Source organism: Seriola dumerili, unplaced genomic scaffold (assembly GCF_002260705.1).
Source record: "Seriola dumerili isolate Sdu_G_001 unplaced genomic scaffold, Sdu_1.0 BDQW01000079.1, whole genome shotgun sequence".
Classification (NCBI taxonomy): domain Eukaryota; kingdom Metazoa; phylum Chordata; class Actinopteri; order Carangiformes; family Carangidae; genus Seriola; species Seriola dumerili.
In genome coordinates this window covers 2,435,737-2,457,856 of record NW_019174334.1, presented here as the reverse complement: position 1 = coordinate 2,457,856, position 22,120 = coordinate 2,435,737, and the positions used below count along the sequence as shown (strand labels likewise).

Sequence of the window (22,120 nt, the reverse complement as noted above, 5' to 3'; positions counted from 1 at the left end):
ATATGAACCAGAATTAGATCAGCTCATAAAAATCAGGCAGAAAATCTCAAGAAACATCACTTTATTAAACTGAATTCCTTTGGTGCTCACTATATACAATGTGACAAACCTGATCACATGATTCTGACCGTTGTACAGATGGATCTTATGCCTGAGCCACTTCTTGATGTTCGCTTTAGAAAACTGAAGACCATTTCAAACCTTTGGAGGTCTGAAGTGTCTTCACAAGGCGGATAAAAACAAAGACTGTTGCCTCTGAGGCAGATTTAAGAACAGGGACATCTAAGGCATTTACGTTAGAGAGCTTGAGAGGTTTGTTAGAAGCATTGACAGAGTACTTCAATCCCAACTGGTGGGTCTGTGCAACTGATTTATTGTTTGAAAAACATTTTAAAACCTGCATTTTCCATTCTCCTCTAATATAACCAGATTCCGCCACATTAGCGGCGTTTCCCCAAAAACAGTTGCCAGTTATTAACCTCAATACAATCACACACTGGGTTTCAAAGTGATGAAATGAAAAAAAAGTCCATAATTGTGTGCTCTGCTGGTTGAAAAAGTACGACTAAGTATCAATTGCTCTGATACCTTTTTGCTGCTCTGCTTCTCACAGAGGAACGGGAGTGGAGAGCTTCGACGCTGTGATACATACAGTAAGGAGGGGGGGACACTACTGGCGCAGTATTTGGGGAAAATGACATGGTTGTGCAGAGACGAGCCGTCCCTCATCACTGAGCCTTCTGAGACAGAGCGGCGGCAGCAGCAGCAGCTTCCCCCTCCTTTTGTAGTTCCTGCCTCCACTTAGCTTTCTTCTCCATGTTTAACGCTGTCAAGGACTCGTGCCTGCTTGCAGCCTGCGAAAACAGGACAAAACACAGGTGATGCTATTTATGTCACCTGAAATACATAAACAGCAGCAACCTTTTTAGGTTTTTTTTAAGATTTAGATTCACACAGTTGTGAACCATTCAACTAACTTGGAACTCTTTGTAAATCAGATACCGGACACGGCGCACTCGTGTATCGTCACCTACTCACCCGCTTGCCCAGGATCACCGTCACCAGACAGGCTCCAATTGTGACCGCCATCATCACATAGCAGGCTTTCACTCTGACTTTGTTTCTGGCAGCATCGAGCATCTCGAACCTGCGGCACAGGCAGGTGTATGAAAAGTACTTTCAAGAATAGTCTTTTCAACACACATCAGAAAACAATGTAGAAAATCACAGCACACTAGTATAGTGTTAAAAGTGATGTGTATGTTCCTTGTTTGAGCTGCAGCAATTAATCTGAGTTACAATTCAGTCGTCTGACACTTGTCCACACAATGACTCAAAACAGGCAAGTGTTTTTATGATACTGAGCCTGACCTCATTGTGTGTACGTGAGGTGGGAGGTCTGCAGTTTGTATGCGTGACAATCAAGTCTTTTATCAAAGCAGCAGATCAGATATTATCTCCGCCCTGATGTCAGTAATTACCTTCCCCGCAAACAAACCCCATGTTTGAACTGGAGCAGTCTCACCACCGCTCATCCAGTTAGTAAGCTCCGTTTCTTGTGATGCAGCTTAACTAAATCACACATCGGGTCAATCAGATTCAAGTGCAGTGGGAGGTCTGGTATAAACAGGAAGAGGCTACTTACGAAACAAAGTCTGGTATCTGGTCTGGGGTCTTAAAACGTCCCGACCAGACCAAAAACTTCTTGTCCATCTCCGAGGGTCTGGAGCCTGGGATTCTGAACGCAGGGCGAGCTGCTGTATGACAGAACAAAGCACGCATTCAAAAAGGACAAACAAACAGAGCAGAAGTCCACAAATCCAAATAGTGATTAAAAAAACAGTGAATGGAGAGAAGTTCAGTATCACAGGCCCCACTCATTAGATCCAAAACCCTTGACTGTGACCCCACTTCCTGTGTTCCTCCTTGGGACTTGGAGAATGCTCACGCACTTTGCTATGACAACAACAAGTGACCTGTGATGTAAATGTCTATTTAAATATATGTGCTAGTGCTTAAATCTTATGTAGTCGTTTTCACACCAGATTGATTTGAGCTATCCGTTTTCCTATCAAAAGCTTTCATCGGTGATTTCCAAGTTTATGAGACTTGAGATCAAGAGCGGATGAGTGGTTGTAAATTTCTGTGGCTGAATTGGATCCAAAGCTCTACCTTCTGCTGGGGCTGCAGGCAGAGACTCTGCTTTGACCTCCTGCGGTTTATTGCACATCCCTCTGTGGCTCCATGTTTCAGCGGCCTGCCTGCACCTCTGACCTGTTGGGGTATGTAAACAAACAAAAATAATAAATGTGCTGAACGGCTAAAAAATAACTATGATTTTCATTACTTGGATCAATGTGCAGATTCTTTTCATGCAATGATTTCATCAGAGCTCGAGGTGACAGCATCAACCTGCTTGTTTTAGTTGGTTTTTAGTCCAAAACTCAAAGATATTCAGTTTACAATGACAGCAAACAGAAGAAAGCGTCAAACTCTCACATTAAAGCTGCTGAAATCCTAGAATCAATTAACCAGTTTTGAAATTTAATTGATTATCAGAGTTTTTGCCACTTATTTTCAGCTGATCAACACATCATTGCAACTCTGATGTGCCGGATCTGAAGAGAATCTTTATCCTTAATTTGGGCTGCAAATAGCTATTATTTCCATTGTCAGTTAGTATGCTAATTACTTTCCTAGATTATCATTTTGTCAGAAAAATATTCACAAAAGTGAAAAAAAAAGCCTGTTGGAATTTCCTAATGCTCAGGGTGATTTCTTGGAATTGCTTGTTTAGTCTGAACATCAGTCCACAAACCCAAAAAATAGTAGTCAATTTACTATCAAAAACATGTATGCATAATACATACATAAACCCAACAGCAACCAGTTTTACATGAATAAATCCAGTAAGTAGTCACAATATAACCCATATTCTAGGAGCTGCTCACTGTCATGATAACATGGAGGCGTGTCAGGGCAATAAAAATTAAATATCGTGCAATGAAACAACTGAAAAAGTGTTTCAGTAAGACGTTTTTATGGGATGACTAAAAAAATGTCACAATACAGGAACTGTAATCATCGTTATATCTATCAATACAGATGTCGAGTCACGTACCATTCACAGCCACATAATCAAACATCATTTAACTGAATCGTGGTGTAACAATGAGAAAACAGGCGATAATATGTCGGATAATTAGCTACAACTGCAGTCGGTAATTTAACAATCAACTTAACTACAAATACAAAGTGGGAGAAGAGTCAGTCCGACCCAGTTATTAAGCCAAAAACAACACAGGAATTCAACGTGATACGAACCTAAAACGTTGCCAATGGAAAAGCGAGACCTGACGAAATTCATGTTTTTGATAAAATTAATAAAATTCAATGAGTCAATCAGGCCATGCGTCGTAGTATACGGTCCAAACACATATAGCCCACCATCAGCTGCTGAAAGTCAACTAACTACCCAACAGGACCCAGTCACATAATCATAGGAGCCGGATCCATGCGCCTGATCAAAAATGGCAACGCGTTTATGTTAAAGTCTGTTTCCGCGGGTGGCGTTGCAGCTGAAGTTATGGTTAGGCATCACTAAGATGTATGACTATTGTTTTTTTTCTTTAAGTTTGACTTTAGATAAGTCTATGTTAAAACAATAATCAGGTGCTTATATGAATATTAAACAGGTTTTGCTCGCTGTAAGTACTCATCCTGCCCATTAATGTTCAAATGGGCGCCTGTCTATTGTTTTAAGGTTATAACACAGAAATAGAAACAACGCAGAAATAGAAAAACACATAACTGAATGAAGTTAAGTAAAGACGGTAAAACAATACACTCATTAACATTTTGTACAGCCTTATTACTGCAAGATTTAAAGGTCTCTAAGTGCTACTCACTTTAAAAATAAAAACATTCATGAATGAACCGTACTTATAATTATGTATAAAAGCAATGCCAAAATAGATAAGGCGCAGTTTCAGGATGTGGCGCAGTGCAAATACATCCATGGAGGAGAGGCACCGCTGTTTTTCTCACTGGTGAAGTGACCAGACTTTGACCCAGGCATTTCACCACAAGTTATGTAACTAACTGTAAAAAGGGCCGTTTGTTTAAATACAGACATTACATTTTTTTCGAGGTACGTTATAGTGAGATAAACCCATTAACATCACGAGTAAATTCGGTAAATACGTAATAATGTAAGTATATATTCAGCATTCATTCAGGCATCTTCGCGAACAGTCACCTGGCGTTGCGTCTGCAGAGGACCCCGCAGTCCACTATGGCGGCGCCCGGTGGAACTTTAAACTGTGAGGACTTTTCAATGTTTCAGGTAATTTTAACGAAGCGTTAATTGATCTGTGTAAACGTGTCACGGAATGGAATCGATCCGAGTCGTTACTCCTCGGAGGTTCCGGTGCCGTGTTGTTTATTTTCCGTGTAGTCCAGTGAATGAGTGACCCTCCTGAGCACTAATGCTCACTGTGGGATCTGGATCTGGAAACTGAACTGGCTACATGTGGTTTAATAACAGTAATAAGAAAATAACAAATCCCCTGCGGTTGTATACTGGTCTTCAGACAGTTTTATCTAATGGCATATTGTTATTACTAAAAGTGTGAAATACTGCACAATATCAACTCTTTAGGCTTCCAGAAATCCTTCAAATCAGACAATCTAAGAACAGAAATATCAGCTACTCACAGTTTTTTTTTATTATGATGAGTCACACGTATTGGTCCACAAGCCAAAAAGCTTTGGAACCACTGCTTTCTCTACAGAAACCTGAATTTGCATTGTCAGTGAAAAACATTAGTTATAAGCTACGGCTGGGTATCGTTTGAAATATTTTTGATACTAGCATCACTAGCACCTCAGCTTGCTCCTTTTTATATGTGAGGGAGCAGCAGCAGCTTTACACTGAGCTCCTCACCTCATCCTCAAGAGTGAGGCCAGCCGTGCCTTCAAAGGATGATTTCAGTTAACTGAAGCTGCCGGCTGTCTCTGTGTCCCTCTGTGCGTTTCTCAGGAGGTGCTGAAGGTGATGCGAACCATAGATGACCGCATCGTCCACGCCCTGAACACCACCGTGCCCACAGTCTCCTTCTCAGGCAAAGTGGATGCCACACAAACATGCAAACAACTCTACGAATCTGTGAGTTTGACTGTCACGGCTGAAATCGGTTTGTGTTTGGGCTGTGTACGTCACTTGCAAATTATTTTCTCCTCCTTGCTCCTCACAGATGATGGAGGCCCATCTGAGCAGAGACAAAGCTATCAAGGCCTGTATAGCCCAAACATCTGAGGTGGTCGGACAACTGCGCGAGGAAAGAGCAAAAGACGGGGAAAACCTGGCAGTCAACAAGCAACTCAGAAAGGAGCAGACCAAAGTAAATCCTGTTTTGAATATTAGAAAGCCCTGAACCCCTTAAAGCTGTTAGATGTGAGCAGTACTGTTAAGTAGGTCCATCTGCAGCTGGAAGACTCACTGAAGATTTTCCTCACCCAGAGAGAATAAGGCTCCGTTCACTCAAATCACAAAAACAAAATATTCTCACCCATCTGAGGGGATACGTTAATTTATGTGGCCAAATTCTAAGATGTCCACTCCCTCGCTTCTACTGCTACATGTGAATATGAGGGCAAAATAGCCCTGATGATGTCATAGTGATGTCATCAGGGTTGTTTAAGAGAGGGCTCAGAGACTCGTATTATTTTGATAGAAAGCCAGTGTTTCAAACCTAAGGTGTGACATTTAAGAGGCAAGGGGGAATCTAATGGATTGAGCATTATGGGAATCGTAGGATCTAGTGTTGATTGGAACTTGGCTGATCTTTGAGACTAAAAGTCACAATATTTCAGCCTCTGCTGCTTCAATTTTACCATTTTATCTCATGTTTATCAAACAACTTTATGAAAGTGCAATACAAAATCACTGAAGTACACTGTTTTAAAGTATATAAATGATATAATCAGTTATCTTACTTTAAGTGAAAATAATACATCGAGATATGCAACTTTTTGTTTTTCTCTTCCTCGTCTCCAGTTAAAGCTCATGCAGTCAGAGCTGAATGTTGAAGAAGTCGTCAATGATAGAAGTCTGAAGGTATGCTCACTCTTCGTCCGTTAAAACCCTATAGTCAGACATAAATGATCTGCCATTATCTGATACAGTATGTTACTTATTCCTGATCTCCTTTCTTCAGGTTTTCAGTGAAAGGTGCAGAATCCACTACACGCCTCCGAAGGTGAAGTGAAGCTCTGTCTGGCGAGATGAGCTGCTTCGCTTGAGGTTCAAAACCCAGACTGGAGCTGTGACTGTGACCCGCTGCAGAGTCGTGACCGCAGGCTGTTCACCATCCAGACCTCTCTGACCTCTTCTCCAACTTCTATTCCACCGTGATTATGTACTGCATTACCACCGCTGTAAAACAGTCATCTGTATTCTTCTTTAATGAGAAACATTGTACAAAATCAGTTTTTTAAAAAGACAGTGAAATGTTTTCAAGTGACACAAGTTGTCCGAGTGATTCAGTTGTTTTTTTACATCCAAAAAAATGAGTGATACAGTTTAATCCGGGCTGTCTTAAATTCTTGTACAAATCAATACAGATTTTTGGGAAGAATGTCACTCTGCCAGTCACTTGGTTTGTGCGGCACCACTTTGGTCCAGACAGAAATATCTCAACAACTGTTGGATGGATTAACACGCCATTTTGTCCACCTCGTGTCCATCTCAGGATGAATTGTAAGAACTCAAATCCTTAATTTTCCATCTAGAATCAACATCAGGTCATTTTTTTTTTTATTATTCATGACCAGATACTATCAAAACGGAAGATATTTCCATCAGCCTCAGATAAACATTATACCTGCTAAACATGTTTAAATGCTATTGTGAGCATGTTAGCATGCTAGGGTTAGCATTTAGGTCAAAGCAGCACCTCAGTATAGTCTTACAGAGCTAATTTGTTTTGGCTTAATTCAGGAAAGTTGTCAGACAGGACTGTAGTCGGAGTCAGTTAATTTCCTCATTTGGTTGGATTCTGTATCCTCACTTATTGTGTAATGTCTCAAGTATGTGTGATATCTTATTCCTTGTTAAGGGCACCTTTTCGAAGGAACCAGGCAATAAGGAAGGGTTTTTCTGGTTTGTGTAATCCAAACCTGCAACATGAGGAAGTTTAATAACACTTCAAATAAGTTCGTGTAAATACAGGTGTTTGATGGGTGGATTGATTTACCAGGAGACTGTGGGATTAATTTAACCACACATTAATCCATACTAAAGAAAGGATCCTGTGGAGACTATAACATCAATCTCCTCATTCACAGAAAGCGTAATTTACATAGGCACCATGTCAAAGTAATCTTACTCTGAAAATCCAATTTATAATTAGATTATATTTATTATAAATTATTATTATTTTGATTAATTGTTAGCATATTGGCCAGCCAAGCCTGTGTCAATTAAAGATAAGACTTCACACAAGAAAAGAACATTCAGCATGTAAGGATTTTTAAATGCTTTATTTTATTTCTTTTTAGAAAGTAGTGCATTCAGCTTGCTCCTGCCCAACACCAGATAAATCTAGACAATTAATTCATTTAAAGTCAAAGATTCAAATCACTTTTAAAGGAATATTGCAGTGTAGAATCATTTCAAAATAAAAGAAGCAGAGCGTTTTAATATGACACTGCAACCGCTGACACAGGCAGTGTGAGCACTTTAGAAAGGTACGAGAGGGTCATCTTCGGTTTTATGCTCTTGTACACCACGCAACACAACCTGTCCTCCATCACATGGAAGTGCTTGGAAGACACTCAGGTGGATGTAGTTTACTCCTCCAACATGAACCTGCGGGAAAAAGAGAGGAAAATTGGACATTTAAATAAATATCTATGTCGTCATCTTTTATTTTACTCAAGAGTGAGGGTTTTCTACCTTCAGAGATCTGTTTAATAACTGGTCTTTACTGTCCGGCCAAAATATTTGACGTAATATTATTCATGATTCAACCTGTATATTATGTAAAAACACACATCAAATATCGGTCTCATTTACCTTAATGATGAAGTTTTGTCCAGCCACAATCTGCTCTCTATATTTAACCGCTATGAATTCAGGGTACTTCTCTACTTTGTGCTTCACCTGTTTATGAAGGAAATAACAGCAGATCTAGAATTATATACAAATTGTAACATATCAAAGTGAAAGGTTTGAAGAAAGAAATTTAGGTTGACACTTACCTGATCACAAATCACCTGAATTTCCTTAGTGGCATTCTTGGTCTCACTAAATTGTCCGGTCATGTTTGACAAGTGATGAGGTTTGTTGAAGTCAGAAGAAAGGTCGGCTATGAGTCTTCAACTGTATCAAATGTGCCTGAATTTATACCTGTGTAACCAACCGTGGCAATACGTGACAGGTGGCTCCACTTCATGTTGGGAGGAGCTACATGTGTAACCTCAAGCAAAGTTTTGTTATTCTGTTATGAAGTCCTTTCAAAATTCTTATTTATACTGTGGGAACTTTTAAAAACGCGATGTTTCAAATCTAATCTAATATTGATCACACTGAATGGGTGGTACGGATCTCAACTGTAGAGATACTGATCTCAAATTCAAAGATTAGTCTTGTTTTAGTCTTCCTCCTGCTCAGTAGTGGTGGCATGTTAATGAGTGCTTTTTATTTTCACTTCAACAAAGGCATTTCTTTTGTAGCCCATAGCCCATGTTAGCATGCTAAGGTTAGCATTTAGGTCAAAGCAGCACCTCAGTATAGTCTTACAGAGCTAATTTGTTTTGGCTTAATTCAGGAAAGTTGTCAGACAGGACTGTAGTCGGAGTCAGTTAATTTCCTCATTTGGTTGGATTCTGTATCCTCACTTATTGTGTAATGTCTCAAGTATGTGTGATATCTTATTCCTTGTTAAGGGCACCTTTTCGAAGGAACCAGGCAATAAGGAAGGGTTTTTCTGGTTTGTGTAATCCAAACCTGCAACATGAGGAAGTTTAATAACACTTCAAATAAGTTCGTGTAAATACAGGTGTTTGATGGGTGGATTGATTTACCAGGAGACTGTGGGATTAATTTAACCACACATTAATCCATACTAAAGAAAGGATCCTGTGGAGACTATAACATCAATCTCCTCATTCACAGAAAGTGTAATTTACATAGACACCATGCAAAAGTAATTTTACTCTGAAAATCCAATTTATAATTAGATTATATTTATTATAAATTATTATTATTTTGATTAATTGTTAGCATATTGGCCAGCCAAGCCTGTGTCAATTAAAGATAAGACTTCACACAAGAAAAGAACATTCAGCATGTAAGGATTTTTAAATGCTTTATTTTATTTCTTTTTAGAAAGTAGTGCATTCAGCTTGCTCCTGCCCAACACCAGATAAATCTAGACAATTAATTCATTTAAAGTCAAAGATTCAAATCACTTTTAAAGGAATATTGCAGTGTAGAATCATTTCAAAATAAAAGAAGCAGAGCGTTTTAATATGACACTGCAACCGCTGACACAGGCAGTGTGAGCACTTTAGAAAGGTACAAGAGGGTCAACTTCGGTTTTATGCTCTTGTACACCACGCAACACAACCTGTCCTCCATCACATGGAAGTGCTTGGAAGACACTCAGGTGGATGTAGTTTACCCCTCCAACATGAACCTGCGGGAAAAAGAGAGGAAAATTGGACATTTAAATAAATGTTTATGTCGTCATCTTGTGTTACTCAAGAGTGAGGGTTTTCTACCTTCAGAGATCTGTTTAATAACTGGTCTTTACTGTCCGGCCAAAAAACGAACAGCTATGAATTCAGGGGACTTCCCTACTTTGGGCTTCACCTGTTTATGAAGGAAATAACAGCAAATCTAGAATTGAATACATGAATGGGTGGTACGGATCCCAACTGCAGAGATACTGATCTCAAATTCAAAGATTAGTCTTGTTTTAGTCTTCCTCCTGCTCAGTAGTGGTGGCATGTTAATGAGTGCTTTTTATTTTCACTTCAACAAAGGCATTTCTTTGTAGCCCATAGAACATTTTGACCATCACTTTGACATGAAAACAAACAATGTTGCAGTTGTCAAAAACACCATGTGCATTGAATTGTAGAAATATGTTTGAGGAATAAAACGCTGGAGTACGAAGGATTATTACAAATCTTAGTCCCAAACTGCAGACACCATTATTGTAAAGTATTTCTGTAGTGAACAATAATTCCAAGACAAAGAAAAAAAAGCATTTTGACATGAGACTGCTCCAGCACACCTATCAAAAGTAACCAACAATAATCTAAAGTGTTTCCTGGTTTGAATAATCAGAACTCACAACAAGAGGAGGGATTCAACCGCATCATATTGTGTAATACTGTAATTTCAAGATAAGGAAGCAATGCATTTTGATAGAACCTGCCTGTAGGTACTTGTGAGGGAATTTCCCCTCACATTACTGAGAAATAGAAGCACGCTGTGGGATGATTAAGGAATATATAATCATTTCAGGATAAAGGCGCAGGGCCTTTTGGTATGATACTGCAGCCTGTAGCAGAGAGCGTGATCACGTTAGACAAGGGTGGTGCAGTCTTTTCTCTTGTTGTCCTCCCACACACCACACAGCTCAGTCGCTTCTCCGTCACACAGGAGATGAACGAGTTCCTTGAACGGCCACTTGAGTCTGGCTCCAAAAGGGAGTAAATCCAGGTAGACTCGTGCTAAAATGGCCAACTTTACAGCAGGAGTAATGTCAACAGCCCGGTAGTCTCTATACCTAAATTCCTCTTTCATGACAACTTTCTATATAACTCGTCTATTTAAAATGTGTTCAAGTCATGTAAATTATAATTGAGGGGATGGTTGCTTTGAGGAACGGGTGCCCATCATAGTTGGCTAGATGCTCAGTGACACCTTAGCTAGTTTGAGTCACTGAAGGTGACTTCTGGGCCATGTTTGTGGTGTTGGTACCTTTTGGAGAATTTTTCATTATGGTTTATTGAGTGGCTGATCACAACACAGTCTGTGCTCCTGCTTTTTAAGGCGAGTGAAATTCTAGTACTACTTATTAATATGTTAGCACGTGCTAATTGGCATGTATCTGCGCTCAGCATACCTGGTTAGCTAGCTAATTAGCCCAGCTGTGCTAAAGAAGCTAACGAGAGCATTTGTTTGCCACAGTTGACAAACAGGCAGCTTTGAGAGTTATGCTGCGCAGCACAGCTCTAGTAAATGAATACCAATGCATTTCCCATAACATTTCTTGTTTGTGTTAAATTCTCACATGAAAGTGTTTGGCTACATTTTAAGATAGTTTTGTTGACTATGCTATCCCTCTGAAATCTACAGAACTCCATGCCATGTGTCTTCAAACTATTGATACTTTACTCCAAACAGTTGATGGTTATTAAGTGCAACAGCAGCAGAGGATTTGGCTCTTTGGTTCAGAGTGAAGTGGCTCTTAAAAGAGCCGTTGTTGATGTTAGAGGAGGCCGAGACTTTAGGCTCTCTCTCCACGGATGCGGCGGGCCAGCTGGATGTCCTTGGGCATGATGGTCACCCTCTTGGCGTGGATGGCGCACAGGTTGGTGTCCTCGAACAGTCCGACCAGGTAAGCCTCGCTGGCCTCCTGCAGAGCCATGACAGCGGAGCTCTGGAAGCGCAGGTCGGTCTTGAAGTCCTGAGCGATTTCTCGCACCAGGCGCTGGAAGGGCAGCTTGCGGATCAGCAGCTCCGTGGATTTCTGGTAGCGACGGATCTCTCTCAGAGCCACGGTACCGGGCCTGTAACGGTGAGGCTTCTTCACGCCGCCGGTGGCTGGGGCGCTTTTACGGGCAGCCTTGGTGGCCAGCTGCTTTCTGGGGGCTTTGCCTCCGGTAGATTTACGGGCGGTCTGCTTAGTTCTTGCCATTTTACTTCGTCTCTCTAAACAAAGTAGAAAAGTGTGAGGACTAGAGGCGACGCTCGGCTCTTAAAGCGTGGGACCGGCTGTGTAACGGTGACGCTGCTTCAGATCCCCGGTCCTCATTGGTGACGGGCTCCTCCTGGAGCTCAGCACCGCCCACAGGAGCGAGCCGCCGCTGATCCTCGGCTGCTCATTGGAGAAAAGTCCTTTCGAAATGGCCGCCAAATCTCAGAGCAGGCCGCCCTCTGCTGCTCTGCTGGAGCCTCTTTCCTGGTTGGTCTGACAGGAACAGTCCCGCTCTCTCCGCGGAGATATAAAGGAGGCTTGTGTCAGTGAGCGGGCGCAGTTATTTTCTCTGAGTTTACTCTGTAGAGATCAATATCGAAACAACATGAGTGGAAGAGGCAAAACCGGAGGCAAAGCCAAGAGCGAAGGCAAAGACCCGCTCCTCCCGTGCTGGGCTCCAGTTCCCGGTCGGTCGTGTTCACAGCTGCTGCGCAAAGGAAACTATGCGGAGCGCTGTCGCGAGTGCCCCCGTCTACCTGGCGGCTGTGCTGGAGTACCTGACCGCTGAGATCCCTGGAGTTGGCAGGAAACGCAGCCCGTGAGCAAACAAGAAGACCCGTATCATCCCCGCACCTGCAGCTGCTTGTCCGCAACGACGAGGAGCTCAACAAACTCCTGGGCGGAGTGACCATCGCTCCAGGGCGGTGTGGCTGCCAACTCCAGGCTGTTTTCTGCCCAAGAAGACCGAGAAGCCCGCAAGAAAAGATCTGCTTGGAAACCAAACCAAAAGGCTCTTTTAAGAGCCACACACATCCCTCTCAAGAGCAGATCCTCGTGTCTCTGATGCATATTTTTGTATGTTTATAAGAGGAAAATGTGTTTTTTTTTTTTTTTTTTTTTTTTTCTTCAATTACCAAAAAATGCACAATTTGTGATGTGTATGTTTTTTGTTTCGTTTTTGGCATGATTTACAGAATATACCCACCAAAACGTAAGTGGAATAAAACACCATATACAATCTTAAGAGCTACATTAATGAGATGACATGCAGACCTCTAATTAATCTACGCATTTTGTGAGGAAGTGAAAATCCACTAAATTCACTCACTCACACACTTTTTTTCTTAGTGTATGGGAGGACATAAGATTTAGTATGATGGCAGTGAGTTTCATTAGCTCATTGGAGTATTAGTTGAAATATTAATGAGTCACTTTGGGTGAAATATGAAGAAGTTTGGTGGTTGGAGTGTATTTGTATCATAAGCTAATTTATAATTAACAGGTCAGTAATGATTTGGTTTCATCTTTTTAGATAAGATGAAGGTATTAGAACATAAATTTATTTGGCATTTTTATTAAATTACTTGAACTAACTTCAAACTCTAAATTCGATGTAGACACATAGACACGTCCCATCTTTAATCCTTCTCTGGATTTATGTAAGCCTATGTAAATCTAAATTATGTCCTTGTGTAACTTTCTTCCAGGAAGATTTGTTGGTGTCCTTATCATCGAATATGTCACAAATTGACGTTGTTTTAAAATTCCTGTATGTCTTTCGTACATACTCTTGAGTGATGTGGCCGAGAATATATAAGTCTACGCCCGCTCGGTACGCAACCACCCTCAAGGTGAGCGGGGTCAGCGGACGAATAAAGAAAAGTTGCAGACGTGCAGGCGGAGAACAGATCCCAATGAGATGGCGCCGGTTTTGGCACGGTCGGAGGTCACAAAGCCATCTCGGCATGATATAGACTGAGTATGAATTTGGACGTATTAAACTCCTTTTATTTTCAGTCTCGACAGCAAAGGTCATATTCGTCGAATTTGTGGCCTCGACAGGAGATAGCTCTCACTTTTGACCCATCAGCTTTGTTGCACCAGTCAGTGCCAGTAACAAGACATACCTCGCTGTTCCGTCAGTTGTCTCCAAACTCAACACCTATTGTGCTCATTGTGAACTTTGATATTGATAATTACTTGTCTTCTCTGCAGGAACTTGAATCACCGTCGGTTTGAAAGAGGTACTCCCTGCCATGGACTTATTTTCTCACATCATCATCTTAAGCTCCCAAAACTGCCAGACACCATTCAGGTGGAAATGAACTATCCACACTTATTTCTTAGTTACTGTGGGAACAATCATATGGTTAAGAGCCAAAAGCAAAAAACAAGCCAGTGGTTTTGGACATGACGCACTTCTGCTCTCTGCTCTCTTCGCTCAGCACCACCTATCAAAGTATCCTCAACACATTCATACTCTATACAGTTGTTTTCTGTTTGAATAATCAGTCCTAACTCACAACAAGAGGAGGTGACTTCAACTCCTCTCATCATTCATCTTTGTGTAAATACTGTAATATTTCCAAGATAAGGAAGTCGGGCTCACATCTGCATTCCTTCGCTCTCACTAACGGTAAACCATCATTTAGTCAACTTTAGACCTTTGGTATTTCTCTGGCGCTAGCCTGTAGGTACATCTCTGCTGCTGTTGAGTCCAGCGGTCCTACCAGGTCATTCAGGTATGTCACCACAGCAGTACACATCTACTGAGAAATAGGGAACGAACCTAGCAGCGCATTCCCGCAATCCAGCCTAATATAAAGCACAACTCCGTAAGAAAAATCACCCCTAAGTTGCCGTCTTTATCGCAAATGCACCCCGATCTCCTCCTTTATGCTCATTTCGGTTTCCGTTTGAAACAGAGCCCCTCTAGATGGGACTCTATTGAAGAGCCGTCACACTATACTTGCCATACTCACCTTTGATGTTCAGTTCAGGATATTAGTCTCGAGTACGGAGAGCGGCAGGACTTCTCGTGAGTAATGAAGAATACTAATTGAAATAATTGGCCTCTGACAGCACTTTGTAAAGCAGCTGAGGCTGCGTCACTGACACAACGTTTACAGCAACTAGAGCTCCGCTGAACGTCAGTGGTGCAGAGATCTTTTCACCTCATTCACACTGTTGTTCGCTCTCCATAGTCTCCAGCAGTGCGTAATATACCTGCCAGTTTAAAAAACTGGTGTGAGTGGTGTGTGAGAGTGCAGTGGAGTGCGCAACTCGGCAACACACTTCCGGTGTGTGACACATAAGACAAAGAGAGTTGTCAGGTCGTTGTCGCTTGCTTGTGTGCTTGTGTGTGTGTGTGTGTGTGTTGTGTGTGTTGTGTGCTTGTGTGTGCTTGTGTGTCGGCGGTTGTGTCGACAGTCGTGTGTGTGTGAGGTAGTATGTTGACACAGAGTTCCATCTAGCCATGGACAGTGACTCATCTGCGTATTAGCCTAAACGGCTTTACAGCCCCATTTGAAACACGCCCCCTACTTCACGAATATGTAGGTCACGGCAGTGCTCGCGAGCGAAGAGGGGAGTAAGAACGTACGGCAAGGGCTCAGACCTATTTTGGCTAAAATGTGCCAATTTTAATCCGTTCTCATCCAGAGCGGAGTGTGATGTGGATATAATTGGTCAACCCTGTTTTATATACCGCAGCCCGCCCGTATCACGCCCAGCAATCCCGCACATGATATACATATACCACACACACACACACTAACACACACATTCCATCTATCACTCATACACCGACTAACCTCGTATACCGAGACCACGCCCCCATCCGTACACTATTTTAAAAAATGTGTTCAAAGTCAATCCTGTGTGCAAAATTACGGAATCACAATTGAGGTGTGACTGTCAAGGTTGCTACCCTTTCTGAGTGGAATCCGCTGGTTCCCAGCACTGATCATATTGAGTATTCTGGACGTAAGATGCACTGGGAGCTCAGGTAATATGCCACTCCTTAATTGTTGGTCCTTAAAGCATAGATCGAATATGAAATTCAAGACCTACTCGAGATGCGTTCGTACTTTCAATCAGGGCACTCGAACTTGAGGTGTTGGTACACAACGAGGAGGAGGAAAAGAGACAGATTCTGGTAGGTCTTTTGATTTCGTCTTTAAGACTTACAATTAGAGGATATACGGCTCCCAGAAATGACATGTTATATTAGCATCATTGTGAAGATGATCAATTAAAAGGGATTGTACAGTCGAGAGAGTGGTGGGTCCTCGGTATTCTACCAAGTTGTGTGGGGCCGTGCGGTGCGACTGTGTGTGTGTGTGTGTGTGTGTGTGTGTGGTTGTGTGTTTTATATTGTGCCGGGTGAGGTGCACACGTGTCGTGCTCTTGGGCTCTACTCTATAAGCTTTATTTAAGGGGAGTGCAATATTCTAAAGTACTTTTCAATCATCTATTAATATGTGGACGATGCTAAGATTGGCCGAATGATTATTCTACTGAACTGCGCTGCAGGCATTACTCTGGCTCTACGTCTACCGCCTTCTAATTAGCCCAGCTGCCGCACTGAAGTCATGTGGGTCTACGAAGCACAGACTATAAGAGGAGCGAGTGGTGTGCTTTGTCCAGCGAGGTCTGTGTACAAAACGCGATGTTTGCGCAGCTTAGAGAGTTAATTAGCCAATAGCGGTATCCAAGACTCATTCATGACAGTGCTATTGACGTAACCAACCTCAAACCACACAATCCGCATTTTCCATAACATTTCTCATGTTTTCGCTGTTAAATAACTACATCCATCGAAACGACATCGTCTACTCGCGACATACATTTTAAGATAGTTCTATCATCGCCACTCAATGCCTACACACACTCACAGCATCACACAATCCCTCTGAAATCTACAGAACTTCCATGCCCACATGTGCTACTATGCACAACACCACTTATCCTTTGGTGTATCTACTTTTGCTTCAACCTACACCACACAACAGTTTGATGGTTTGGACTGGGGGAAGAGTGCTAGCGCACTCCATCGCGAGCCTAGCACTGCAAACGAAGACTTACTCTACGGCACTCTGTTTGTTGTATCAAGCATGTGCGACGTGGGGCTCTTATATAAATGAGCTCGTTCTGTCTGAGACTTGGGGTCTCAAGGATGAGAGCGGCGAAGACTTATATAGGCCTAATCGTGTATCATAACCGGAATTCTTCGACTGAGCCGCTTCAGGAAGCCAGTGGCGTCGTCAGCTCGTGAGGAGGAAATCGTAGCTAGTGGAAATAAGGGCCTGTCGCACGCAATGTGTTTTATCTAGTAGTTTTTAATTTCCTCTCAGAGTTTCCCTGGCGGTGGATGTCGCGCATCAGGTGCACTGAGTACCTCGAACACAGTGACCCCGAAACCCGGTAAGGAGGCAGGGGAACGACGAGCTCAGGGAGCTGAAGCGGCTCTCCTGCTATTGCCAAACGGGCCAAATGCACAGAGAGAATGAGGGACACGACTCACAATGGAAGGGACTCTCGGGGAGGTGCCACTTTGTACTAAGAAAGAGTCAACCTCTGTGAAGGTGATTCGTCTTTTCACGCGACTCTCGCTTTATAATAAGCCCAGGATCCGCGGAGCGCAAGAGTGGTCCTGGTCTCTCGGATCACTGTACAGCACACTGCTCTATGCGAGCGAGGAGGCACAGAAGCGGATGACCTCGCTGGAAGTATTTACTTGGTACGAAAGCGGCTAAGTGAATTAAGGAGGTTACCGAGAGACAGAGAGGTGACGAGGTACGTCAGGCAGAGAGGGAGCAGACAGGAGGATGAGAGAGACGAGAGAGAGAGAGAGAGGAGCAGAGCAGATATAAAAACCCGTGATGTGACACGCGCAGATGTAAACGTGTACGTATCCCCGAGGGTGATGAGGGGAGAGGTGGAGCGTAACAGAGGACAGGAGAGAGGATAGCAATAGCACGAGGAAGAGGAGGAACGCGAAGGCGGGCAAGCTGCAACCGGGAACCGCTGCATACATCACGATAACGCGGGATGTTTAATCTCAATTTAGATAGACGTCTAATCAGCGTGGGCTTGGTGACTGCGGCCGAGAACACGCGCGAGGCTCGAGTCTGTGGGACTCTGCTTTCTACTCACTCGACGCCTGCACGTCGAACTTTTCTTGTCAAGTCTCTTCGGTCGACCCAGCCCCTGTTTGTGGCGTCACGTGCTTTGCCTCGTCACCCCGAGGTAGGACTCTCTGCACTTTTACTCGCACTGGCGGTCGGTGCCACTTTTAAAGGTCATCTGGATCTCCTGGCACTCTCACGTATGTCAAACTCCGTTGTATCGGGTCGTCTTATCTGTGATGGTGACAGTCTCTCGATGATGGAGATATCAGGAGTCAAGAGGATTTAAAGCTTGGAGACAGCTTGGACTCAGACCGGCGGGACGCTGCCGGCTCTGTGACTCCCGCGTCGTTGGCTCGGTGCAATTTCCGTGCTCTTGCATGGGCACCACAGCCGTGGGCGAGTGGACAACACACTCTGGCTAAAACCGACTCGAGAATGATTCCGGGGTACAGGCGCGCTACACTAGTGGTCTAGGACAACCACGAATAGGGCGTCCGGCGAAAGAACTGTCGTGAGGGTGAGGCTTGACCCAGCAAACTGCAAGGGATTCTGAAGGCGGCGACGCAGCATGCTTACTGCAGCGGACGCCTTCCCAGCTGGAGATCCGGCTCTGCGATGCGCACTGGCGGGCGCACGCTAGGAAGGGACCTCACAATTGAGATGTAACGGATAACAGAAGACCCTTCTAACTTCAACTGAAGCTTACTGTTGTAACATTAGTAATATGACTTATTGTTTGTTGGTGGAACATATAAGATCTACGAGTCTTTGTAGACAAGGCACCGATGCCCTTACTGAGATATGGCTGTTGACAGGTACTGCCTCTTGAGTGGTGAGGCATTAACACTTGCTTCTACGGAGACCATCACACTCTTACACACTATTAATGTCACTTTTCTACTGAGTTTGCTTTGAGTTCTCTCGATCGCTCAGGCCTTATCACCTAATGTTACACTCAACAACCTGACTCAAAATCAGATTTACAACCTGGAGAGTACGGAGAATACAAATCATCCTAGTGGAATGAGGGCTGGTGAGTGTCACGCTGAGCGGCCAACAGACATATAACATAGCTCCTCTGAGATGTTTAACTCACCTACTTGGAGCACCCACTTATATAACCATGAAAAATATCTATGCTACTAAGCCACACAAAGTCCTACAATCATTTCGATATCTTGTGGATGGCAGCTTGGTGCTAAGCTGTCTAGTAACGAAGGTGATCGATGCTAACTTCCAGTGAAATGAGTACTATACATGAGTATGCAGCCCAGATGAAAAGGCAAATAACTTCTTCTCCCAGAGTAAATAAGACTGATACATCCAGATGGGCTACAATAGTAGCGTATAGAATGATTCAAATGATCCATGTTCTGCACATTTCAATCTCACCATTGTGCTTCGGCTGTCCTTTGAGTATCCCTCACAGATTTGAAGCTTTTTCTTACTTCTCACCCAGCTTATCTCAGGGGTATTCCAGCATGGAACACTGGCAGATCATGGATATACCGTTCTCAAGACGCTCTTATAGCTTGTGCAAGAGCGCTTGAAGCACTTCTGGCACTTGATTTAAGTTTTTCCATCTGGGACGTTGGAGTGCTACTGTCGGCCAGAGGCAATCCAGACGACCCAAGTTGTGAGAGTACGACTTTGCGTGTATTGCGTGGTAGCGTGTTTCGGCACTGAGTGCTGCGCGAGCATGCTTTCTAGTCTCACCATCAACCTTCTTATTTTACCCACAATACCACAATTCGTAAGTGACACTTGCCTGCATACTGTACTGCTGAGCGAGACGAGACATCTGTGACTTAGGCTTAGTACCAGTGCTTTGAAAACGGTGCTGCGTTGTGTAGATGAGTTCTCGACTATGAGGAGCTTACCAGGCAAAGTTACTTTGGCAGCAGAGACAACTTCCTCTGCGCAGCACTCGACGATCGTGTACAAATGTAATGTACATATTAATGAGAGACTATGTTCGTGTGCATGATTTTCTGGAGTTATCATTCAAGTCCCTAGCTGTGGGACGGTCAGTATCAAGGGTCGGACGTGGCCCTCTACCTCGCGCAATGCAACAGCAAGGGAGAACTGTACCCGATCGTGAGTACACACGCTATTTGAACGCACCTAAATTCCATATACACTTGCACAGTGATGTGTATTGCATTTCAAAATATCATTGTGCATGTTTACCACGCTCTGCTCAATATCTAGATGATGATCAAGAATCCAACTGCCAGCAGGTGGAGCAGCAATTTTGCACCTCACTAAAATACAATAATATTCTCCTTTCATCTGCTTCTCTTTCTTGTGCGAGAAGACACTCGGTCCCAGCCAGAGAGATGTGGATTACCTCAGTGGAGCAATTTGAAGAAACTGGTTCACACGAGCACTTACACCTCCAAACATCTACGGCACGGGGGAGAATAGTGAAGGGTACATTTTCATCTTTGTTTGCTCGATAGCTAAAAGATGCGCAACGTCCGGGATTCGAACAAATCCGCACGAGTCAAGGCGTGTCTTCCTATGAGGTTCACTCCACTTTGTTATCGAGGCCGTACGTACTGCCGGCATAGAGCTAAATGAGAGAAGCATGCCTAGAAGCAAGTACTGGGCAGTAGCTGAGAGACTCGATGGGAAGTTGAAATTTCTCGTTTGGACTCGTGTCAGAGTAGGTCTCGGCTCGAAAGCAAATACCAGTGCACCTAATCTTCTCCCCTCGAGAGCAAAAGAATGGGAGATCTTGTTTTGATCTAGACAAAACAGGACTCATAAAAGGTCTCTCCTCTTTATAATAGAGCCACTCCCACCAATCCTGGTAATGGAGGCAAAGGCACCAGTTCACTTCTTCAAAGAACCAGAACGAGGGAGCCTCGTGACGTTTGACAGGGTCTATGAAGGGATCATTCTGTAGTGAATGAATGTTAGCCCCTTGTATCAGTAACTCAGTTATGAGGCTATTTATAGGACACGCGATAATAATCTGTGATTTTGTGCCTATTTGTCATGTTTACGGTCTCTGGTTGGCTTCTTTAAATGCTCTATTTTTGATTCTTTCTACTGAAGATTTTCATCTTTGAGTTTCCACTAATGGAATAACCAACTACCTGTCTTGGTCCATCTGCATGTTTCCAAAGAGACAACAAAGTGTGAAACTGCATAAGTTTTGAAGAATAAGAGCGCCTGGCTGATTTTATAGCTGTTTTAATCTGCTGTGGCTGTTGGAGTTCTTTGTCTATTTTTCATTTGTCTTGTTTTCAGTAGTGGCTTTCGTATTTCTGAGCATATTCGTTAAAATCTCTACAACTGTGGCTGCTAGAAATTCGATATTATTGCAATGCATAATCCAGTATACAGAGGTGGCTGGTTTAACTACCACAGGATAGTTTCCAATGCACATCGAGCAGAAGCGCACGGGTGATTATGGAAAGTGGAGTGTGAATCTGGGCTAGAATAGATCAGTTGACTGCAAACATGAGAATTCTCTTTGAGACTGATCACCACAAGACTGAGATGTCCTTCAAGTCAGAAGTCTGTGTAATGCAGTGTAAATAGCAGAAGTGACATAGAAGCAGAACACCGCGTCCCTCAAATGTAAATGGCTGCTATTTCTCAGCATTATTGTGTGAGGAAACGTTCCGTCTGAATAGGGTGATATCCGTCAGGCCGAACTACAACTTGTCGCGTTCACTGGTGGAACTCTAGAGACTCAGTCTAGAACCAGTGATAGGAAATCTGTTTTTCCTACCCGATCCTGAGACTGCACGGAACGAACAAGACACCTTTACAACATGTTTGACAGATTTTATTCTTATATGAGGTTTGTTACCTAGACATACCAGTATTATTTATTTCATTATATTTATTTATTTTTGAGAATATATTTTGCAGGTATGAGTATAAAAAAATAAAAATATCCAGAACAAGCCATGAGAGGTTATTCTTGTTTTCTTTTCTTTTTTTTTTGGTTTTTTGCATCATCACAGCATAACTATTATTGAATTCTTGCCCATCTGACCACACTTTTTTTCTTAGTGTATGGAGGACATAAAGATTTAGTATGATGCAAGTGAGTTTCATTAGCTCATTGGAGTATTAGTTGAAATATTAATGAGTCACTTTGGGTGAAATATGAAGAAGTTTGGTGGTTGGAGTGTATTTGTATCATAAGCTAATATTATAATTAACAGGTCAGTAATGATTTGGTTTCATCATCTTTTAGATAAGATGAAGGTATTAGAACATAAATTTATTTGGCATTTTTATATTAAATTA

General features: G+C 42.8%; 4 protein-coding genes and 1 pseudogene across 5 annotated transcripts; 2 read left to right on the top strand and 3 right to left on the bottom strand.

The window, feature by feature from the left end:
• Positions 1 to 44: 44 nt before the first annotated feature.
• fam162a (family with sequence similarity 162 member A) lies at positions 45 to 3,483 on the bottom strand. The gene is made up of 5 exons (XM_022744241.1): positions 3,325 to 3,483; positions 2,173 to 2,274; positions 1,646 to 1,757; positions 1,039 to 1,147; positions 45 to 854 (listed from the first exon to the last, which is right to left on the bottom strand). Exons 1-5 carry the CDS (start codon positions 3,365 to 3,367, stop codon positions 729 to 731), a joined length of 492 nt encoding a protein of 163 aa, XP_022599962.1. The 5' UTR covers positions 3,368 to 3,483; the 3' UTR covers positions 45 to 728.
• Positions 3,484 to 4,121: 638 nt separating this feature from the next.
• Positions 4,122 to 6,654, top strand: ccdc58 (coiled-coil domain containing 58). 2 transcript variants are annotated; one of them, XM_022744373.1, is made up of 5 exons: positions 4,122 to 4,322; positions 5,042 to 5,167; positions 5,256 to 5,402; positions 6,059 to 6,118; positions 6,219 to 6,654. In XM_022744373.1, exons 2-5 carry the CDS (start codon positions 5,057 to 5,059, stop codon positions 6,267 to 6,269), a joined length of 369 nt encoding a protein of 122 aa, XP_022600094.1. In that variant the 5' UTR covers positions 4,122 to 4,322; positions 5,042 to 5,056; the 3' UTR covers positions 6,270 to 6,654. The 2 variants fall into 2 exon arrangements, with proteins under 2 accessions (XP_022600094.1, XP_022600093.1); XM_022744372.1 differs by having other exon boundaries at positions 4,122 to 4,345; positions 6,219 to 6,653.
• Positions 6,655 to 7,523: 869 nt separating this feature from the next.
• Positions 7,524 to 8,409, bottom strand: LOC111221060 (leukocyte cysteine proteinase inhibitor 1-like). Its single transcript, XM_022744386.1, has 3 exons — positions 8,263 to 8,409; positions 8,078 to 8,164; positions 7,524 to 7,870 (listed from the first exon to the last, which is right to left on the bottom strand). Exons 1-3 carry the CDS (start codon positions 8,323 to 8,325, stop codon positions 7,742 to 7,744), a joined length of 279 nt encoding a protein of 92 aa, XP_022600107.1. The 5' UTR covers positions 8,326 to 8,409; the 3' UTR covers positions 7,524 to 7,741.
• Positions 8,410 to 11,514: 3,105 nt separating this feature from the next.
• Positions 11,515 to 12,075, bottom strand: LOC111221061 (histone H3). Its single transcript, XM_022744387.1, has 2 exons — positions 12,061 to 12,075; positions 11,515 to 11,948 (listed from the first exon to the last, which is right to left on the bottom strand). The coding sequence occupies exon 2, from the start codon at positions 11,934 to 11,936 to the stop codon at positions 11,526 to 11,528; it is 411 nt and encodes a 136-aa protein (XP_022600108.1). The 5' UTR covers positions 11,937 to 11,948; positions 12,061 to 12,075; the 3' UTR covers positions 11,515 to 11,525.
• Positions 12,076 to 12,321: 246 nt separating this feature from the next.
• Positions 12,322 to 12,736, top strand: LOC111220932 (annotated as a pseudogene).
• Positions 12,737 to 22,120: the final 9,384 nt, after the last annotated feature.

Excerpts from the sequence above, each read along its gene's own strand:
- fam162a (XM_022744241.1), bottom strand. The coding sequence starts at position 3,367 with ATGAATTTCGTCAGGTCTCGCTTTTCCATTGGCAACGTTTTAG. Across the intron at positions 2,275-3,324 it reads TTCCATTGGCAACGTTTTAG|GTCAGAGGTGCAGGCAGGCC; the intron begins GTTCGTATCACG and ends ATACCCCAACAG. Across the intron at positions 1,758-2,172 it reads GCCTGCAGCCCCAGCAGAAG|CAGCTCGCCCTGCGTTCAGA; the intron begins GTAGAGCTTTGG and ends TCTGTCATACAG.
- ccdc58 (XM_022744372.1), top strand. The coding sequence starts at position 4,295 with ATGGCGGCGCCCGGTGGAACTTTAAACTGTGAGGACTTTTCAATGTTT. Across the intron at positions 5,403-6,058 it reads TCAGAAAGGAGCAGACCAAA|TTAAAGCTCATGCAGTCAGA; the intron begins GTAAATCCTGTT and ends CCTCGTCTCCAG. Across the intron at positions 6,119-6,218 it reads TCAATGATAGAAGTCTGAAG|GTTTTCAGTGAAAGGTGCAG; the intron begins GTATGCTCACTC and ends TCCTTTCTTCAG.
- LOC111221060 (XM_022744386.1), bottom strand. The coding sequence starts at position 8,325 with ATGACCGGACAATTTAGTGAGACCAAGAATGCCACTAAGGAAATTCAG. Across the intron at positions 8,165-8,262 it reads TTCAGGTGATTTGTGATCAG|GTGAAGCACAAAGTAGAGAA; the intron begins GTAAGTGTCAAC and ends CTTCATAAACAG. Across the intron at positions 7,871-8,077 it reads GACAAAACTTCATCATTAAG|GTTCATGTTGGAGGAGTAAA; the intron begins GTAAATGAGACC and ends TTTTTCCCGCAG.
- LOC111221061 (XM_022744387.1), bottom strand. The coding sequence starts at position 11,936 with ATGGCAAGAACTAAGCAGACCGCCCGTAAATCTACCGGAGGCAAAGCC.